Consider the following 15937-nt stretch of genomic DNA (forward strand, 5'->3'; position numbering starts at 1 on the left):
GCTGCCTCCTGACATTAGACACGTGAACCAAACCCAGCTAGCAGTAATATGGAATAAAACTCAAACAAGAGAGACTCAAATTAAAACAGAATAAATGCTGTTCACATATGATTCACTAGTAAACATACCAGACTGCCGAAGGGTAAAGATGCACAATGTACAGCAGGCAGCAGGAGCCCGTGAATAGATGCCATCTGGAAATAAGCTTCATATAAAACACTTTTTATGAATAACAAAAACACATCCTAATTGTCCACACATTGTTCATCAAATCATACTTTATTGAAAGTTGTTTTTCCTTGTACTAAAAATAAACTATTACATTGAGTCATAACCTGAAATTTAACAGCATCAACTATAAAACTCACTGCTTGGCAAGGTGGAAACTGGCTTCAAATCATTCTAAGACGACAAAAAAAACAAATCTAGTGGGAAACAGACAAATCATTGTCAAAACGGCTCTACATTTCAAGTGTAGATCAAACTATTGAAAATTGGCTGAAAACGTTCATGAGATTACAACACAATTCAGGATACTATCCAAAATTAAATGATTAGCACAAATATTGGTTACAAACTTCTTATTTTATATTCAGCCAATTACATTTTTAGAAAAATATATAAAATATTTATTTCACAAAAATATATTTGCAGATAGGATTATCCATTTCAAAAAAGGTTAACAATTATATAACTTTAAAAAGTTAACTTATCAATATTACTATTTACATGTATATTTTCTGGCAGCTTTAGAAAGCAGTCTTGATACTGGGACAATAAGTATTTTATTTAATTTAATACATCCATTGACTTTAAATGAGTATCCACATTACAGTGTAAAGTTGCAGTATTAATTGTGGCTTGATGGCTCCTTCCTTATGGTTGTGTGTTGACTACACTGTAGTGGTTATCTTTCCATTCAAACAGAATGTTAGTAAGACGGTATGAAATCATCATGTCTACTGTCTGGTTAGTAGCCATTTTCCCCATACCCAGTGTTAGGTAGTGTAAACATGCGAGGTTATACATGAAGCAGTACAGTGCTTGTGGTTAACAACAGCTAGAAAAGGCACACTGATATAACGGTTCACAGACACATACACAATGGCTTGATCAAGCACTCAATCAATCGATCATTCTCTTCATCCTCAAGGATCCTTCAGTTCTTCAAACGATCTCTGATCATGACGATAACCGATCAATACCCCATGATGTGGTTAATGTGGCCCTGAGAAGAGACTCATTATGTGACACAGGTAATCTTTACAGAATAAACAGTTTACATGATGGTAGCATTCCAAATGGCACCCTCTCCACTATATAGTGCACTATGTGGGGAATAGGGTAGTGCACTATATAGGGAATAGGGTAGTGCACTATATAGGGAACAGGGTAGTGCACTATATAGGGAACAGGGTAGTGCACTATATAGGGAACAGGGTAGTGCACTATATAGGGAACAGGGTAGTGCACTATATAGGGAATAGGGTAGTGCACTATATAGGGAACAGGGTAGTGCACTAAATAGGGAACAGGGTAGTGCACTATATAGGGAATAGGGTGCCATTTGGGACTGAACCCATGTCATGTTCATATATCAGTCCCTCCAGCATTCTGATGGGATTTTTGCAGAGTAAACGGCTTGACTTTGCTGCGGCAATCCTGACATTTTGCATGGCAATATGCTATGATTTAGTCCAATTTGTCAGGAAACTGAGCCGACGAGGGGGGGGGGGGGGGGGGGGGGGGGTAAGATTTGTTGATGTGTGGCTTCATTTAAACATATTATGCAGTAAATGTACTCTGATTGGTTGAAATTGCAAGCCCTATTTTTGTACTGCGGGCGATGGGCCTGGTTTATGTGACAACATTGCGATGATTTGACTGTTGCACGTGGAAAGAGTGCAGTGATTGGTCAAAAATGTACAAGCCCCCGCATAATACGCAGGGAATTATTGATTTAGCAATAAATAAATAAATAAAAATAATTGCAGAAACCTGGAGGGACTGATTAACCCGTTTAACATGAGAAAGTCCAGAACATCGACTCGGCCCAAGGTGAGCATGAAGAGTAAAGGGCTCCATGGTCAATATGGTAGGTTCTATAGCCCGAGGGACAGCCCTTCTAAAATAGGCATCTTTTATTATGTTGATTTTATAGGTGCAACAAATGTCCCCAAAGTAAGAGACATAATATCCCATAATAGTTATAAGGAATGTTTGACTATATGTGCTATAGCTGTTAAATCCCGATTTCCACTCGAGACATTTAGTTTTGGTGTACAAAATGCTGGGTTTAGGCCTAGACACTGACATATGATATCAGTCACTACTGGGATATGTTCAGGCAAAACATCAGGACACTACTTACGGGCTCCCCTGCCAGGCACCGATTACAACATTGGCTGCCTTGGACTGCATAGACCTGTACAAGAGACAACACGAGCCTGGAGGGTTACTACGGCAATAATTACACTCGATTATTTAATGGTTTGTCATATTGTAGTTCTGCAATAAAACATTTTTGAGGATAACCACTGCATATAAGACAAGACTATTCAAATTATACAAATTATGACAGAAGGACAAATCCACAGTGGAGTGAAAAGATATACAAAAATAAATGCCAACAGTGTGGCACTAAGCCACATTCCTTGGGTAAGGATGAGATGCAATTTCCCAAACAGTTATTGCTTCCTTGACATCACCAGCATTGAGGAAAAAAAACTATCCTAAAGATAGCCAAGGCTACACCTTATAGAGATACAGATATTGAGGAAGCATGTTGTCATGGATACGCCTAGTGTCCCTTACTGCTTGACCTATGAACCTTTATTACGACTCCAGCGTCATCATCATTCAAGAAGGAAAACATGGACCGTAAAAACACTCCTGCAATGCATGTGGGAGGCCAAATCCTTTCAAATATAGGCCTAGACTGGAGCAACAAAAGTATCCAAAATAGTTGAATATGCCCCCAAAAAATATATATATTCCAAAATAATTGAATAGGCATATCTACCATGTTAGAAGCTGGGTGGTTGATGCCGACACCGCTGTTTGGGACACCCTGCTGTTGCATGCTGGCATCCATGGCACCGTCAGTCACCATCCCGCCATGTTCAACCTGGACGCAGACTCCCACTCCGTTGCACAGTCGTTTCTGAGGATTCAAACAATGCAGCATAGTTGTGTAACGTGACAGGTAATGATCGATCCAGTTAGCTAAGTGGTTATAGGCATGCGTGCACTTAGCTAATGTACTAAGAGAACGTTTCTTCATGAGAGACTGTGTAGCACGTATTCATAGTGACACGTGCTTCTACATTTTGTAAACACGTTAGTTCCCTATGAGTTAGCTTAGCTTAGCTAGCTCCCATACAACCAAATATCCATTAGCTTGTTTACACTAGTAGCAATCACAAATGCATGCACACGTGATAACCAATAAATCACTATTAACTGATTTAGCCTAAAAATAGCAACAAGCCAACTGGACAGCTATTTCAATAGCTAGAATGGTGTTAGCTAAACTATAGAAATACACCAATAGCAATAATGTTTCCACTAAAGCAAAAGGTTACTGTTTAACATTGGAAACCCGACGTTGAATTGCATTGAATTCTTCGCCGGACAGAAATTAGCTCTTGAATCAGGGAAGTTTCCTCTCACCGCCTCTCTACAATCCACAATGTTGTTGAATAGAATTGTATTTCATCGTTCAATGCAATTCAACGTCGGGTTTCAAGGCTATAAACTAGTTTTTAATAAGGACGGTTACCGTCATACCGCTTGGCAATCTTTCCGGGTTTGAAGGTCTCCTTCGTGGCGTCTCTTCTTCTGGAGGGGTGTCATATATTCCATGGTTGTGGAAGATTATTACACCTAGTTTTAGTATCTATCGACTGACTTTAATAACACAATGTCAAAAGGTAACAGTAACGTTAGATATCTGGCAAGCAAACATATACAACACGTCCAGTGTCGCTAACTAGTTCAATACTAACGAGGTCTTTTCAGAAACGTCCGGCTGCGATATCACAAATCAATGAAATTGTAACTAGAGAAGTGGCTACAAAACGGTTCAATCTCTGGCTTCCTTGTTAGCTGGTTCACTATTTCACTTTCAGTTCGCTTTTCTACCGCCAAGGACACGACAACCGTCCTCTTGATTTCTCTGCTTCTGACTCTTCAAAGTGTCGTCCCCGTTTCCAAGTAGCGGGGGGCCTTTCTGGACAGCACTTTTTCACAGTGGCTGATGTAAAAAGCGCTTTATTAAATACGATTGATTTGATTTATTTGTGGAATATGAGGACAAATTACCCCCCCCCCCCCCCCCCCCCCGCTACCAAATGCATGCTCAACACATTTTATCCATTATAATTATAACAAATATTGTGCAATTAAACAATAACATTTTTGTATTTTACATGTTGGGTTATTCATTTTAGTTCATAGATCAGTCATAAACCGACTCTGTGTAGGTAGTTATGTCTCGTTCCATCCATATAGTTGCTAGAATATACTGACTACCATTAGCTTGTTTACACTGAGCTGCACTGGGGTCGGAACAAAGTCATCGTTACATTCACTTTGGAGCCAGGTGAGATATGGTTCGGGAAAATGTACCTCCATGCATGGGATGTGATATGCCACTGTAGTCCTCATGTTGGAGTACAGGGACATATCCCACCCCCTGCATGGAGGTACGTTTTCAGACTCATATCTAGCGCAGGGTTTCACTGTGTTTTTCATATTAACCGTGATATTGCGTTCCGACCCCCCCCCCCCCCCCCCCGTTCAGCTCAGCGTTAACAAGCATAAACAGTAAGGTTTGTATCAGCTGGAAATCCACATAGAACACAATTACTCGGTGAGCGATTACACACGTCTGAAAGAACAGTAAGGTTTGTATCAGCTGGAAATCCACATAGAACACAATCACTCGGTGAGCGATTACACAGGTCTGAAAGAACAGTAAGGTTTGTGTCTTCTTGGAAATCCACATAGAACACAATCACTCGGTGAGCGATTACACACGTCTGAAAGAACAGTAAGGTTTGTATCAGCTGGAAATCCACATAGAACACAATCACTCGGTGAGCGATTACACACGTCTGAAAACATGGCGACTTTAGTGGAGGCAACATCCTCGCAGCAGTTTGAGGACTTGCTATCAAAGGCTGGCAAGTATGTGTATCATTTCATAACATGACATTGAAGCCATTAGCCATTGAATGATTTTCATTCAAATAGGCCCCGTGTGATATTTAGCTTACTGTGATAGCTACTTTTCTGTTATATCGAAAGCTAGCGTTAGCTAGCGTGATGTAGCATCCCCATGTTAGAGGGAATGATAACTAGCTAATGTTGTCTATCTGCTCCAAATGAAAATGCAACTATCTAGCTAGCTATTTTAGCGGATATTTGCTTTGGCATGCTAGCTAATAACATACATGTTTATTGTACATGGTGTAAATGTAATTGATCATTGTAATACATGCTGATGTGTGTCACCTGATATAAACAGTCAGGCTCTTGTGTCTTGAACTCATGTGGGTTTCTTGTCACGATATGGCAGGGCTAGCTTTTCTATTAGGCAGACATTATATTCTATGCCTGATAATGTAACGTTAGGTTTAGCCCTTATATGAAAGGGAGAGATTAACCCCCCTTTATCAGACATGACTACTGTTATCCTACATCACATCAGGTGCCTGCCCATTTCAGAATTAGGTTGCTAACTAGGTCCATTCAGTTATTGTGCTTTTGAAATCCATCATTTACAAGTAGGCTATAAAAATAATGTTTAATTCCAGAAGACCTGTTGTGATCCAGTGTCCTAGTCATGGGATGTTCAGTTGGTCAGTGATCTCGGGCATGATCATCCTTGTATGGGAAGTAAGAATTAAAGGATGTCATTTAGCTCGGCCTATTGATGGTAGACAGTAGCTGGCACGTGTGCATGAATGCCCTACATCTTTAGCATGTGAATCTGTGGGTCACTATAAAGTTGTGCTATTTTAGACCTATTGCTATGCTGAGATCTGACCCCTGTCTCTTCCTTGAGCCTCACCGGTGCACTAAAGGTGTAGGACATGCATGTACACGTGCCATCTACTGTCTACCATCAATAGGCCGAGCTAACTGACATCCGTTCTTTCTTACTTGCCATACAACGATGATCATGCCCGAGATCACTGACCAACTCAACATCACCGTTCCAATCTAATGGGACTTCTCTGTTCCACCAGGTTCTTGACGGTGGTCCACTTCCAGGCAGCATGGGCCCCTCAGTGCAGTCAGATGAACGATGTGATGGGAGAGCTGGCAAAGGAGAACAAACACACCATGTTTGTCAAGGTACATACTATACCTTGTGATGGAGGTTACATGATGCCTGATACACATACTATACCTTGTGTTGGAGGTTACATGATGCCTGATACACATACTATACCTTGTGATGGAGGTTACACGATGCCTGATACACATACTATACCTTGTGATGGATGTTACATGTAGTGATGTTAAATTGGATACCGGAGCTTCGAGGCATGAGTCGAAATCGCTAAGCAGCTAACTTTGAAGCACAGTGTGTCGAGGTGTGTATCACTTTTTTTCAGAAGTGCATCATCAATATCTGAAGCATCGTTTGATCACTTTTTTATTTTATTGAACCTTTATTTAACCTTTATTTAACCTTTATTTAACCTTTATTTAACCAGGCAAGTCAGTTAAGAACAAATTCTTATTTTCAATGACGGCCTAGGAACAGTGGGTTAACTGCCTGTTCAGGGGCAGAACGACAGATTTGTACCTTGTCAGCTCGGGGATTTGAACTTGCAACCTTCCGGTTACTAGTCCAACGCTCTAACCACTAGGCTACCCTGCCGCCTCTACACTCTAACCACTAGGCTACCCTGCCGCCTCTACACTCTAACCACTAGGCTACCCTGCCGCCTCTACGCTCTAACCACTAGGCTACCCTGCCGCCTCTACACTCTAACCACTAGGCTACCCTGCCTCCTCTACACTCTAACCACTAGGCTACCCTGCCGCCTCTACGCTCTAACCACTAGGCTACCCTGCCGCCTCTACGCTCTAACCACTAGGCTACCCTGCCGCCTCTACGCTCTAACCACTAGGCTACCCTGAGCCTCTACACTCTAACCACTAGGCTACCCTGCCGCCCACTTGCTTTTTCAAACCGTGTGTTTTCTTCTATTCAAAGCTGCTTTCAAACACACTGACCTCTATTGGACACCGTACTTACAAATATAGTTTCAGCTGACCCGGTAATGTAGCAGGTAGAGTAGGGAACTATGGGGACAGTCAGGTAATTGAATGTTGTGAGATCGAATCCCGTTAGAAAGCACACTTTTTTTAAAAAGATTTTTAAAATGTGAAACCACACTTTCTGTTTCACTGTTAAATTGTTTAATTCAGTATAGTATAAGCTTCTGTCTTAAGCATCCTAAATAATGCCATAGACAAACATGAACAACATCACTCCTGCCCAGAACCACCTGTTCTCTACTCTCCGCCATTTTGTTCCTCTCCATCGCCCACGCCCTTTCAATGTGTAGATAATGAAGCATATGATTTTTCCATTGTCTTAACAATGGAGTATTGCTTGATTTCCAGGTTTGAAATATACGTTTTTCCAAAATAGTTAATGAGAAGAGTATAGTACAACCCATCGGGCATCTCACTGCCCCCTAATCTGACATGTCTTGAAATATGCAGACAGACGAATTAAAAGTACATTTACATTGTAATAGTTCTGACAGCCAACTTCCTGTCTCCGCCCATCACTTTATGACATCATAACATTCCCAGAAGGATTATTGAGTCATTCATTAGTGTTACACTTAAAGACATGACTCTGCAGTTGTGCTGTAGAATTTATGAATTTTTGTCTCTGGTATAATGAATTCTGTACATTTTTAGTTTGTACTGAATTTAAGCATACAAGTTATTTTGTGAGTTATGTTCCAAAATTCCCTCCAACATCAGTTATTTTTAAGTCTTGGTTCTGGCTGTGGCAGTCATGACACATTCAACACGTTGAGCATCTCCAGGCCTCCATCATACAAGCCACTGATGCGCCATTGGAACATCACATTTAAAAAAGAGTCTAATAAATAAGTGTGATATTACATCGTCACAATAAATCCAGGATTTATTTTTGATTCAGGTCTAAAGAAACATGATGATATGAAGGAAAACGTATTTCAGAAGAACAGAATATGAGTTGGTCTACTGTGGCTGTGATCTGATTCTGCTCCGTGCCAAAGTTAGCCAGTTCATTTATCAGACAATATATATTTATAAGTCCTGTGCTATTATTTTATATTATATGATTTAATAGTAAGAAGAATATAATTGACGTTATCTGAATACATTAAGACGGATGTGTTTCCCGTTATGGAGCGAGTGGACATAGGAAGTGGCTATAACTAGTAGAAAGAGGAGGAAGTGGCTATAACTAGTAGATAGAGGAGGAAGTGGCTATAACTAGTAGAAAGAGGAGGAAGTGGCTATAACTAGTAGAAAGAGGAGGACGTGGCTATAACTAGTAGAAAGAGGAGGACGTGGCTATAACTAGTAGAAAGAGGAGGAAGTGGCTATAACTAGTAGAAAGAGGAGGAAGTGGCTATAACTAGTAGAAAGAGGAGGAAGTGGCTATAACTAGTAGAAAGAGGAGGAAGTGGCTATAACTAGTAGAAAGAGGAGGAAGTGGCTATAACTAGTAGATAGAGGAGGAAGTGGCTATAACTAGTAGAAAGAGGAGGAAGTGGCTATAACTAGTAGAAAGAGGAGGAAGTGGCTATAACTAGTAAGAAGAGGAGGAAGTGGCTATAACTAGTAGAAAGTGGAGGAAGTGGCTATAACTAGTAGAAAGAGGAGGAAGTGGCTATAACTAGTAGAAAGAGGAGGAAGTTGCTATAACTAGTAGAAAAGAGGAGGAAGTGGCTATAACTAGTAGAAAGAGGAGGAAGTGGCTTAGACTAGTAGAGAGAGGAGAAGTGGCTATAACTAGTAGAAAGAGGAGGAAGTGGCTATAACTAGTAGAAAGAGGAGGAAGTGGCTATAACTAGTAGAAAGAGGAGGAAGTGGCTATAACTAGTAGAAAGAGGAGGAAGTGGCTATAAACTAGTAGAAAGAGGAGGAAGTGGCTAAGAACTAGTAGAAAGAGGAGGAAGTGGCTATAACTAGTAGATAGAGGAGGAAGTGGCTATAACTAGTAGAAGAAGGAGGAAGTGGCTATAACTAGTAGAAAGAGGAGGAAGTGGCTATAACTAGTAGAAAGAGGAGGAAGTGGCTATAACTAGTAGAAAGAGGAGGAAGTGGCCTATAACTAGTAGAAAGAGAGGAAGTGGCTATAACTAGTAGAAAGAGGAGGAAGTGGCTATAACTAGTAAGAAAGAGGAGGAAGTGGCTATAACTAGTAGAAAGAGAGGAAGTGGCTATAACTAGTAGAAAGAAGAGGAAGTGGCTATAACTAGTAGAAGAAGAGGAAGTGGCTATAACTAGTAGAAAGAGGAGGAAGTGGCTATAACTAGTAGAAAGAAGAGGAAGTGGCTATAACTAGTAGAAAGAGGAGGAAGTGGCTATAACTAGTAGAAAGAGGAGGAAGTGGCTATAACTAGTAGAAAGAGGAGGAGGAAGTGGCTATAACTAGTAGAAAGAGGAGGAAGTGGCTATAACTAGTAGAAAGAGGAGGAAGTGGCTATAACTAGTAGAAAGAGGAGGAAGTGGCTATAACTAGTAGAAAGAGGAGGAAGTGGCTATAACTAGTAGAAAGAGGAGGAAGTGGCTATAACTAGTAGAAAGAGAGGAAGTGGCTATAACTAGTAGAAAGAGGAGGAAGTGGCTATAACTAGTAGAAAGAGGAGGAAGTGGCTATAACTAGTAGAAAGAGGAGGAAGTGGCTATAACTAGTAGAAAGAGGAGGAAGTGGCTATAACTAGTAGAAAGAGGAGGAAGTGGCTATAACTAGTAGAAAGAGGAGGAAGTGGCTATAACTAGTAGAAAGAGGAGGAAGGGAAGCGCTACTAAGGTACACAATAGTACATTATGGTAGATAGAAGGTGCTCTTTGGTAAAAGGGGTAAATTACTCATCAAAAACAAAGGAGGACCAAGGCGCTCTTCATATGATTCATTAAAATGCCTTTATTTGTATGGCATGTTCAATAGGAACAACTTCTTTTTATTTTATTTTTTACTTTGGAAGTGGCTATTTAAAAAAATAAATAGGAAGTGGCTTTGTTGAGTGTAGAAGTGACCATTTGGAACAGGCCCTAAACACTAGATTTAGAGTCATTCAGCAGTTGTAGTTGTGAATGATACACACTTTAGATCGTCTTAGAAATCAAAACATACATAGGCTGCATGATGGGACAGTAGACTATTGATGAGTTGAGAACGTTGAGGGAAAAAGCTTGTGTTCTTGTTCCTCGCCTCAGGCTGCACAGCTGTTCTCTTATCAAGTGGTCATATTTTCACCCACCAGACTGTTCTCAATTTAATCTGGTCTTTACTAATATGGCAAATGACTTTCGATTTAGAATGGCCCATTATCAAGGGGCAGGGAGCAGGAGCAGGGGACAGGGGGCAGGGGACAGGGGGCAGGGGACAGGGGGCAGGAACAGGGGGCAGGGGGCAGGAACAGGGGGCAGGAACAGGGGGCAGGAACAGGAGCAGGGGACAGGAACAGGGGGCAGGAACAGGGGACAGGAACAGGGGGCAGGGGGCAGGATCAGGGGGCAGGAACAGGAGCAGGGGACAGGAACAGGGGGCAGGAACAGGGGGCAGGAACAGGGGGCAGGGGGCAGGAACAGGGGGCAGGAACAGGAGCAGGGGACAGGAACAGGGGGCAGGAACAGGAGCAGGGGACAGGAACAGGGGGCAGGAACAGGGGGCAGGGGGCAGGAACAGGGGGCAGGAACAGGGGACAGGAACAGGGGGCAGGAACAGGGGGCAGGGACAGGGGGCAGGGACAGGGGGTAGGAACAGGGGGTAGGAACAGGGGGCAGGAACAGGGGGCAGGGGGCAGGAACAGGGGGCAGGGGGTAGGAGCAGGGGGCAGGAACAGGGGGCAGGAACAGGGGGCAGGAACAGGGGGCAGGAACAGGGGACAGGAACAGGGGGCAGGAACAGGGGGCAGGAACAGGGGGCAGGATCAGGGGGCAGGAACAGGGGACAGGAGCAGGGGGCAGGAACAGGGGGCAGGAACAGGGGACAGGAACAGGGACGTGAACAGGGGGCAGGAACAGGAACAGGGGGCAGGAACAGGGAACAGGGGGCAGGAACAGGGAACAGGAACAGGGAACAGGAACAGGCAACAGGGGGCAGGAACAGGGAACAGGAACAGGGAACAGGAACAGGGAACAGGGAGAAATACATGTTATCTGTATGTACTCTAATAGTGAATGGAAACCGCCAGCTTTCCCACCAGTCCGTTTTGTCTGATACTTGGGTTTTAAAGCGGAGCATAATATGAGCAGCTGAGAAATACATATAACAACACTTATTTCACTCCACTGTTTGCATGTTGTCGCTGCCCAACAAGTGATATTCCACCCAAACTCTATAAGCAACGGGCTCTCCAACCTTGTTCCTGCAGCTACCCAGTGATATTCTACCCAAACTCTATAAGCCACGGGCTCTCCAACCTTGTTCCTGCAGCTACCCAGTGATATTCTACCCAAACTCTATATGCCACGGGCTCTCCAACCTTGTTCCTGCAGCTACCCAGTGATATTCTACCCAAACTCTATAAGCCACGGGCTCTCCAACCTTGTTCCTGCAGCTACCCAGTGATATTCTACCCAAACTCTGTAAGCCACGGGCTCTCCAACCTTGTTCCTGCAGCTACCCAGTGATATTCTACCCAAACTCTATAAGCCACGGGCTCTCCAACCTTGTTCCTGCATCTACCCAGTGATATTCTACCCAAACTCTGTAAGCCACGGGCTCTCCAACCTTGTTCCTGCAGCTACCCAGTGATATTCCACCCACTCTGTAAGCCACGGGCTCTCCAACCTTGTTCCTGCAGCTACCCAGTGATATTCTACCCAAACTCTATAAGCCACGGGCTCTCCAACCTTGTTCCTGCAGCTACCCAGTGATTCAATTCTGGAAACAAGTAAAAATCTGTTCGCAAGGAAACACTTTTCACCAACCTGTTGACAGCCCGTCTGTGCGCTCTGGGAAGGATTAAAGGCGAGAGAGGAGGACATGGAAACGCACGGTGGTGAGATATTGATATTCTGTAGAGCTAAAGGTAATATGTCACCCAATTAATTATGGAAGAATAAATCAAACGTTCCCTATTACTAAACTATTCAAATACAAATTCACTAATTGTAGGCTAACTGTAAGCCGTCCTGCACGATCAATGAACCAACAGCATCGCTGAGGGTGAGGGTTTGGGTGAGGGTTAGGGTTAGTGTATGGGTTAGGGCTAGGGTTAGGGTGAGGGTGAGGGTTAGGGTTAGTGTATGGGTTAGGGCTAGGGTTAGGGTGAGGGTGAGGGTTTGGGTGAGGGTTAGGGTTAGGGTTAGTGTATGGGTTAGGGTTAGGGTGAGGGTGAGGGTTTGGGTGAGGGTTAGGGTTAGTGTATGGGTTAGGGTTAGGGTGAGTGTTTGGGTGAGGGTTAGGGTTTGTGTATGGGTTAGGGTGAGGGCTAGGGTTAGGGTGAGGGTATGTGTATGGGTTAGGGTGAGGGTGAGGGTTTGGGTGAGGGTTAGGGTTTGTGTATGGGTTAGGGTTAGGGTGAGGGTGAGGGTGAGGGTTTGGGTGAGGGTTAGGGTTAGTGTATGGGTTAGGGTTAGGGTGAGGGTGAGGGTTTGGGTGAGGGTTAGGGTTAGTGTATGGTTAGGGCTAGGGTGAGGGTGAGGGTTAGGGTTAGTGTATGGGTTAGGGCTAGGGTGAGGGTGAGTGTTTGGGTGAGGGTTAGGGTTTGTGTATGGGTTAGGGTGAGGGCTAGGGTTAGGGTGAGGGTTTGTGTATGGGTTAGGGTGAGGGTGAGGGTTTGGGTGAGGGTTAGGGTTTGTGTATGGGTTAGGGCTAGGGTTAGGGTGAGGGTGAGGGTTTGGGTGAGGGTTAGGGTTAGTGTATGGGTTAGGGCTAGGGTTAGGGTGAGGGTTAGGGTTTGTGTATGGGTTAGGGTGAGGGCTAGGGTGAGGGTGAGGGTTAGTGTATGGGCTAGGGTTAGGGTGAGGGTGAGGGTTTGGGTGAGGGTTAGGGTTAGTGTATGGGTTAGGGCTAGGGTGAGGGTGAGGGTGAGGGTTAGTGTATGGGTTAGGGCTAGGGTTTGTTTTACACTGTTTCAACCTGCTCAAATTGATCATCACAGTGAGGTGAGTTTTAAAAGTAAGATAGGCCTTCTGTTTTAATAAAAAGTGTTGGATGTGATTTTAGATTGCATTTGCATTGATATCTGAGTGATTAGAGGGACAGTAGGGCCATTAGGACCTGATGGAGGGACAATAGAGCCCTGAGTACCAGGCCATTAGGACCTGATGGAGGGACAATAGAGCCCTGAGTACCAGGCCATTAGGACCTGATGGAGGGACAATAGAGCCCTGAGTACCAGGCCATTAGGACCTGATGCGACAATAGAGCCCTGAGTACCAGGCCATTAGGACCTGATGGGGGAACAATAGAGCCCTGAGTACCAGGCCATTAGGACCTGATGGAGGGACAATAGAGCCCTGAGTACCAGGCCATTAGGACCTGATGGAGGGACAATAGAGCCCTGAGTACCAGGCCATTAGGACCTGATGCGACAATAGAGCCCTGAGTACCAGGCCATTAGGACCTGATGGGGGAACAATAGAGCCCTGAGTACCAGGCCATTAGGACCTGATGGAGGGACAATAGAGCCCTGAGTACCAGGCCATTAAGACCTGATGGAGGAACAATAGAGCCCTGAGTACCAGGCCATTAGGACCTGATGGATGAACAATAGAGCCCTGAGTACCAGGCCATTAGGACCTGATGGATGAACAATAGAGCCCTGAGTACCAGGCCATTAGGACCTGATGGAGGGACAGTAGAGCCCTGAGTACCAGGCCATTAGGACCTGATGGAGGGACAATAGAGCCCTGAGTACCAGGCCATTAGGACCTGATGCGACAATAGAGCCCTGAGTACCAGGCCATTAGGACCTGATGGAGGGACAATAGAGCCCTGAGTACCAGGCCATTAGGACCTGATGGAGGGACAGTAGAGCCCTGAGTACCAGGCCATTAGGACCTGATGGAGGGACAATAGAGCCCTGAGTACCAGGCCATTAGGACCTGATGCGAAAATAGAGCCCTGAGTACCAGGCCATTAGGACCTGATGGAGGGACAATAGAGCCCTGAGTACCAGGCCATTAGGACCTGATGGAGGGACAGTAGAGCCCTGAGTACCAGGCCATTAGGACCTGATGGTAGTTGGCAAGTTGGGTACAACCAAAGCATGTGCAGAGTTATTTTATATCCTGAGATTTTAGAGTATTCTGAAGAGATGTAGAATTACATTCATAGTCCACTGCTTTTGACCAGAGCCCACAGGTGCAATGTTGTACACTAACTATATAAGGGAATATGGTGTCATTTTAAATCCCATGCTATTTGTCACATGTTTATTTGTCACATACACGTTTAGCAGATGTTATTGCGGGTGTAGCGAAATGCTTGTGTTTCTAGCTCCCAACAGTGCAGGAATATCTAACAAGTAATATCTAACAATTTCACAACATTACACAGAAGTAAAGGAATGGAATTAAGAATATATAAATGTTTAGACGAGCAGTAGATTGATATTTGATCCTACATATTGTACACTGTAAAACAGCTATTTTCTTAATTTGTGTTTCAAGTTATTTTTTCTCTTCCAAATTATGAACAATATTCCTACATATTCCAATAGGAGTCTGCAGTTCCCGTACCAGCCTAGCTTGTCTCTAACCAGTCAATAGCACTGTTCTTACCCGTGTCACATGGAAACAAGCATTTTACTATAAATGTTTAGTGTCTATGTGTTTCCATTCTCATAGCAGTATTTCACTGCGTTGATGTAGGTTGTGTTCATATGGCCTATAAGTGTCTGTCAGCCATAATGCCTCATGGGATCAGGAACACCAACAGCAGAGTTCTGCTGCTCCAGGCAGGAAATAAGGGACGTCTGTAATCGCCTGTCTGTAATGGCTGGCTGCGACAACCTGGGTCAGTGATTTATGGATTACAATATGTGCTCGCTAAATATGATTGAACAATCTCTCTGGGTCAATTTGTGCATCAATGTTTGAATTCACAAACTTCAAAAGCCCTGTTTGTGTGGTGCTCCAGTGTAGCTTCAAAAGCCCTGTTTGTGTGGTGCTCCGGTGTAACTTCAAAAAGCCCTGTTTGTGTGGTGCTCCAGTGTAACTTCAAAAAGCCCTGTTTGTGTGATGCTCCAGTGTAACTTCAAAAAGCCCTGTTTGTGTGGTGCTCCGGTGTAACTTCAAAAAGCCCTGTTTGTGTGATGCTCCAGTGTAGCTTCAAAAAGCCCTGTTTGTGTGGTGCTCCGGTGTAGGACGGTAAGCTTGACCTTTTTTAAAAGTTAAACCCTGTTGATATCAGAAACATCAGTGTGTTTCCTCACATGTAGCCTATTGTTTTTGAATTGACTTGAACATGTGAGAAATATTTATATATATTTAATGATTTTAAAGTAAATGAAAACTTGGAACTATTTTTATTCCTCTGTTAGTTTTTATTCCTCTGTTAGTTTGAGGTGTGTGTGGTCACACCAGTTCCTGTAATTTGATCCTGGTGGATTACCACTGTCAAGAACAAAGGAACCATCCATCACCAATCATAGATCACAGCACCCCGAGCAGAGCAGGAGATGGTGCTGTTCTGCTCTCTCATTTGTCTTGCTTGTTAGACATATCA

General features: G+C 43.7%; 1 protein-coding gene and 1 long non-coding RNA gene across 4 annotated transcripts in view; one reads left to right on the forward strand and one right to left on the reverse strand.

Annotated features, from left to right (window-relative positions):
* Positions 1–258: 258 nt before the first annotated feature.
* On the reverse strand, positions 259–4252 carry LOC116371761 (uncharacterized). Of its 2 annotated transcripts, none has more exons than XR_004209006.1 (4): positions 3782–4252; positions 3023–3163; positions 2372–2425; positions 259–1228 (listed from the first exon to the last, which is right to left on the reverse strand). It is a non-coding gene; the product is annotated as an uncharacterized LOC116371761 (long non-coding RNA). The 2 variants fall into 2 exon arrangements; XR_004209005.1 differs by having other exon boundaries at positions 3790–4247.
* Positions 4253–5013: 761 nt separating this feature from the next.
* Positions 5014–15937, forward strand: part of glrx3 (glutaredoxin 3) — a 42176-nt gene continuing 31252 nt past the window's right edge. Inside the window, exons 1-2 of one of the 2 annotated variants that reach the window (XM_031820749.1) lie at positions 5014–5190; positions 6255–6363. In XM_031820749.1, coding sequence (XP_031676609.1) covers positions 5126–5190; positions 6255–6363 — 174 coding nt within the window. In that variant the 5' untranslated portion in view covers positions 5014–5125. The remainder of the gene's footprint in view (positions 5191–6254; positions 6364–15937) is intronic. The other variant, XM_031820747.1, reaches the window with a different exon arrangement.

This window comes from Oncorhynchus kisutch, unplaced genomic scaffold (genome assembly GCF_002021735.2).
Source record: "Oncorhynchus kisutch isolate 150728-3 unplaced genomic scaffold, Okis_V2 scaffold3643, whole genome shotgun sequence".
Taxonomy (NCBI): domain Eukaryota; kingdom Metazoa; phylum Chordata; class Actinopteri; order Salmoniformes; family Salmonidae; genus Oncorhynchus; species Oncorhynchus kisutch.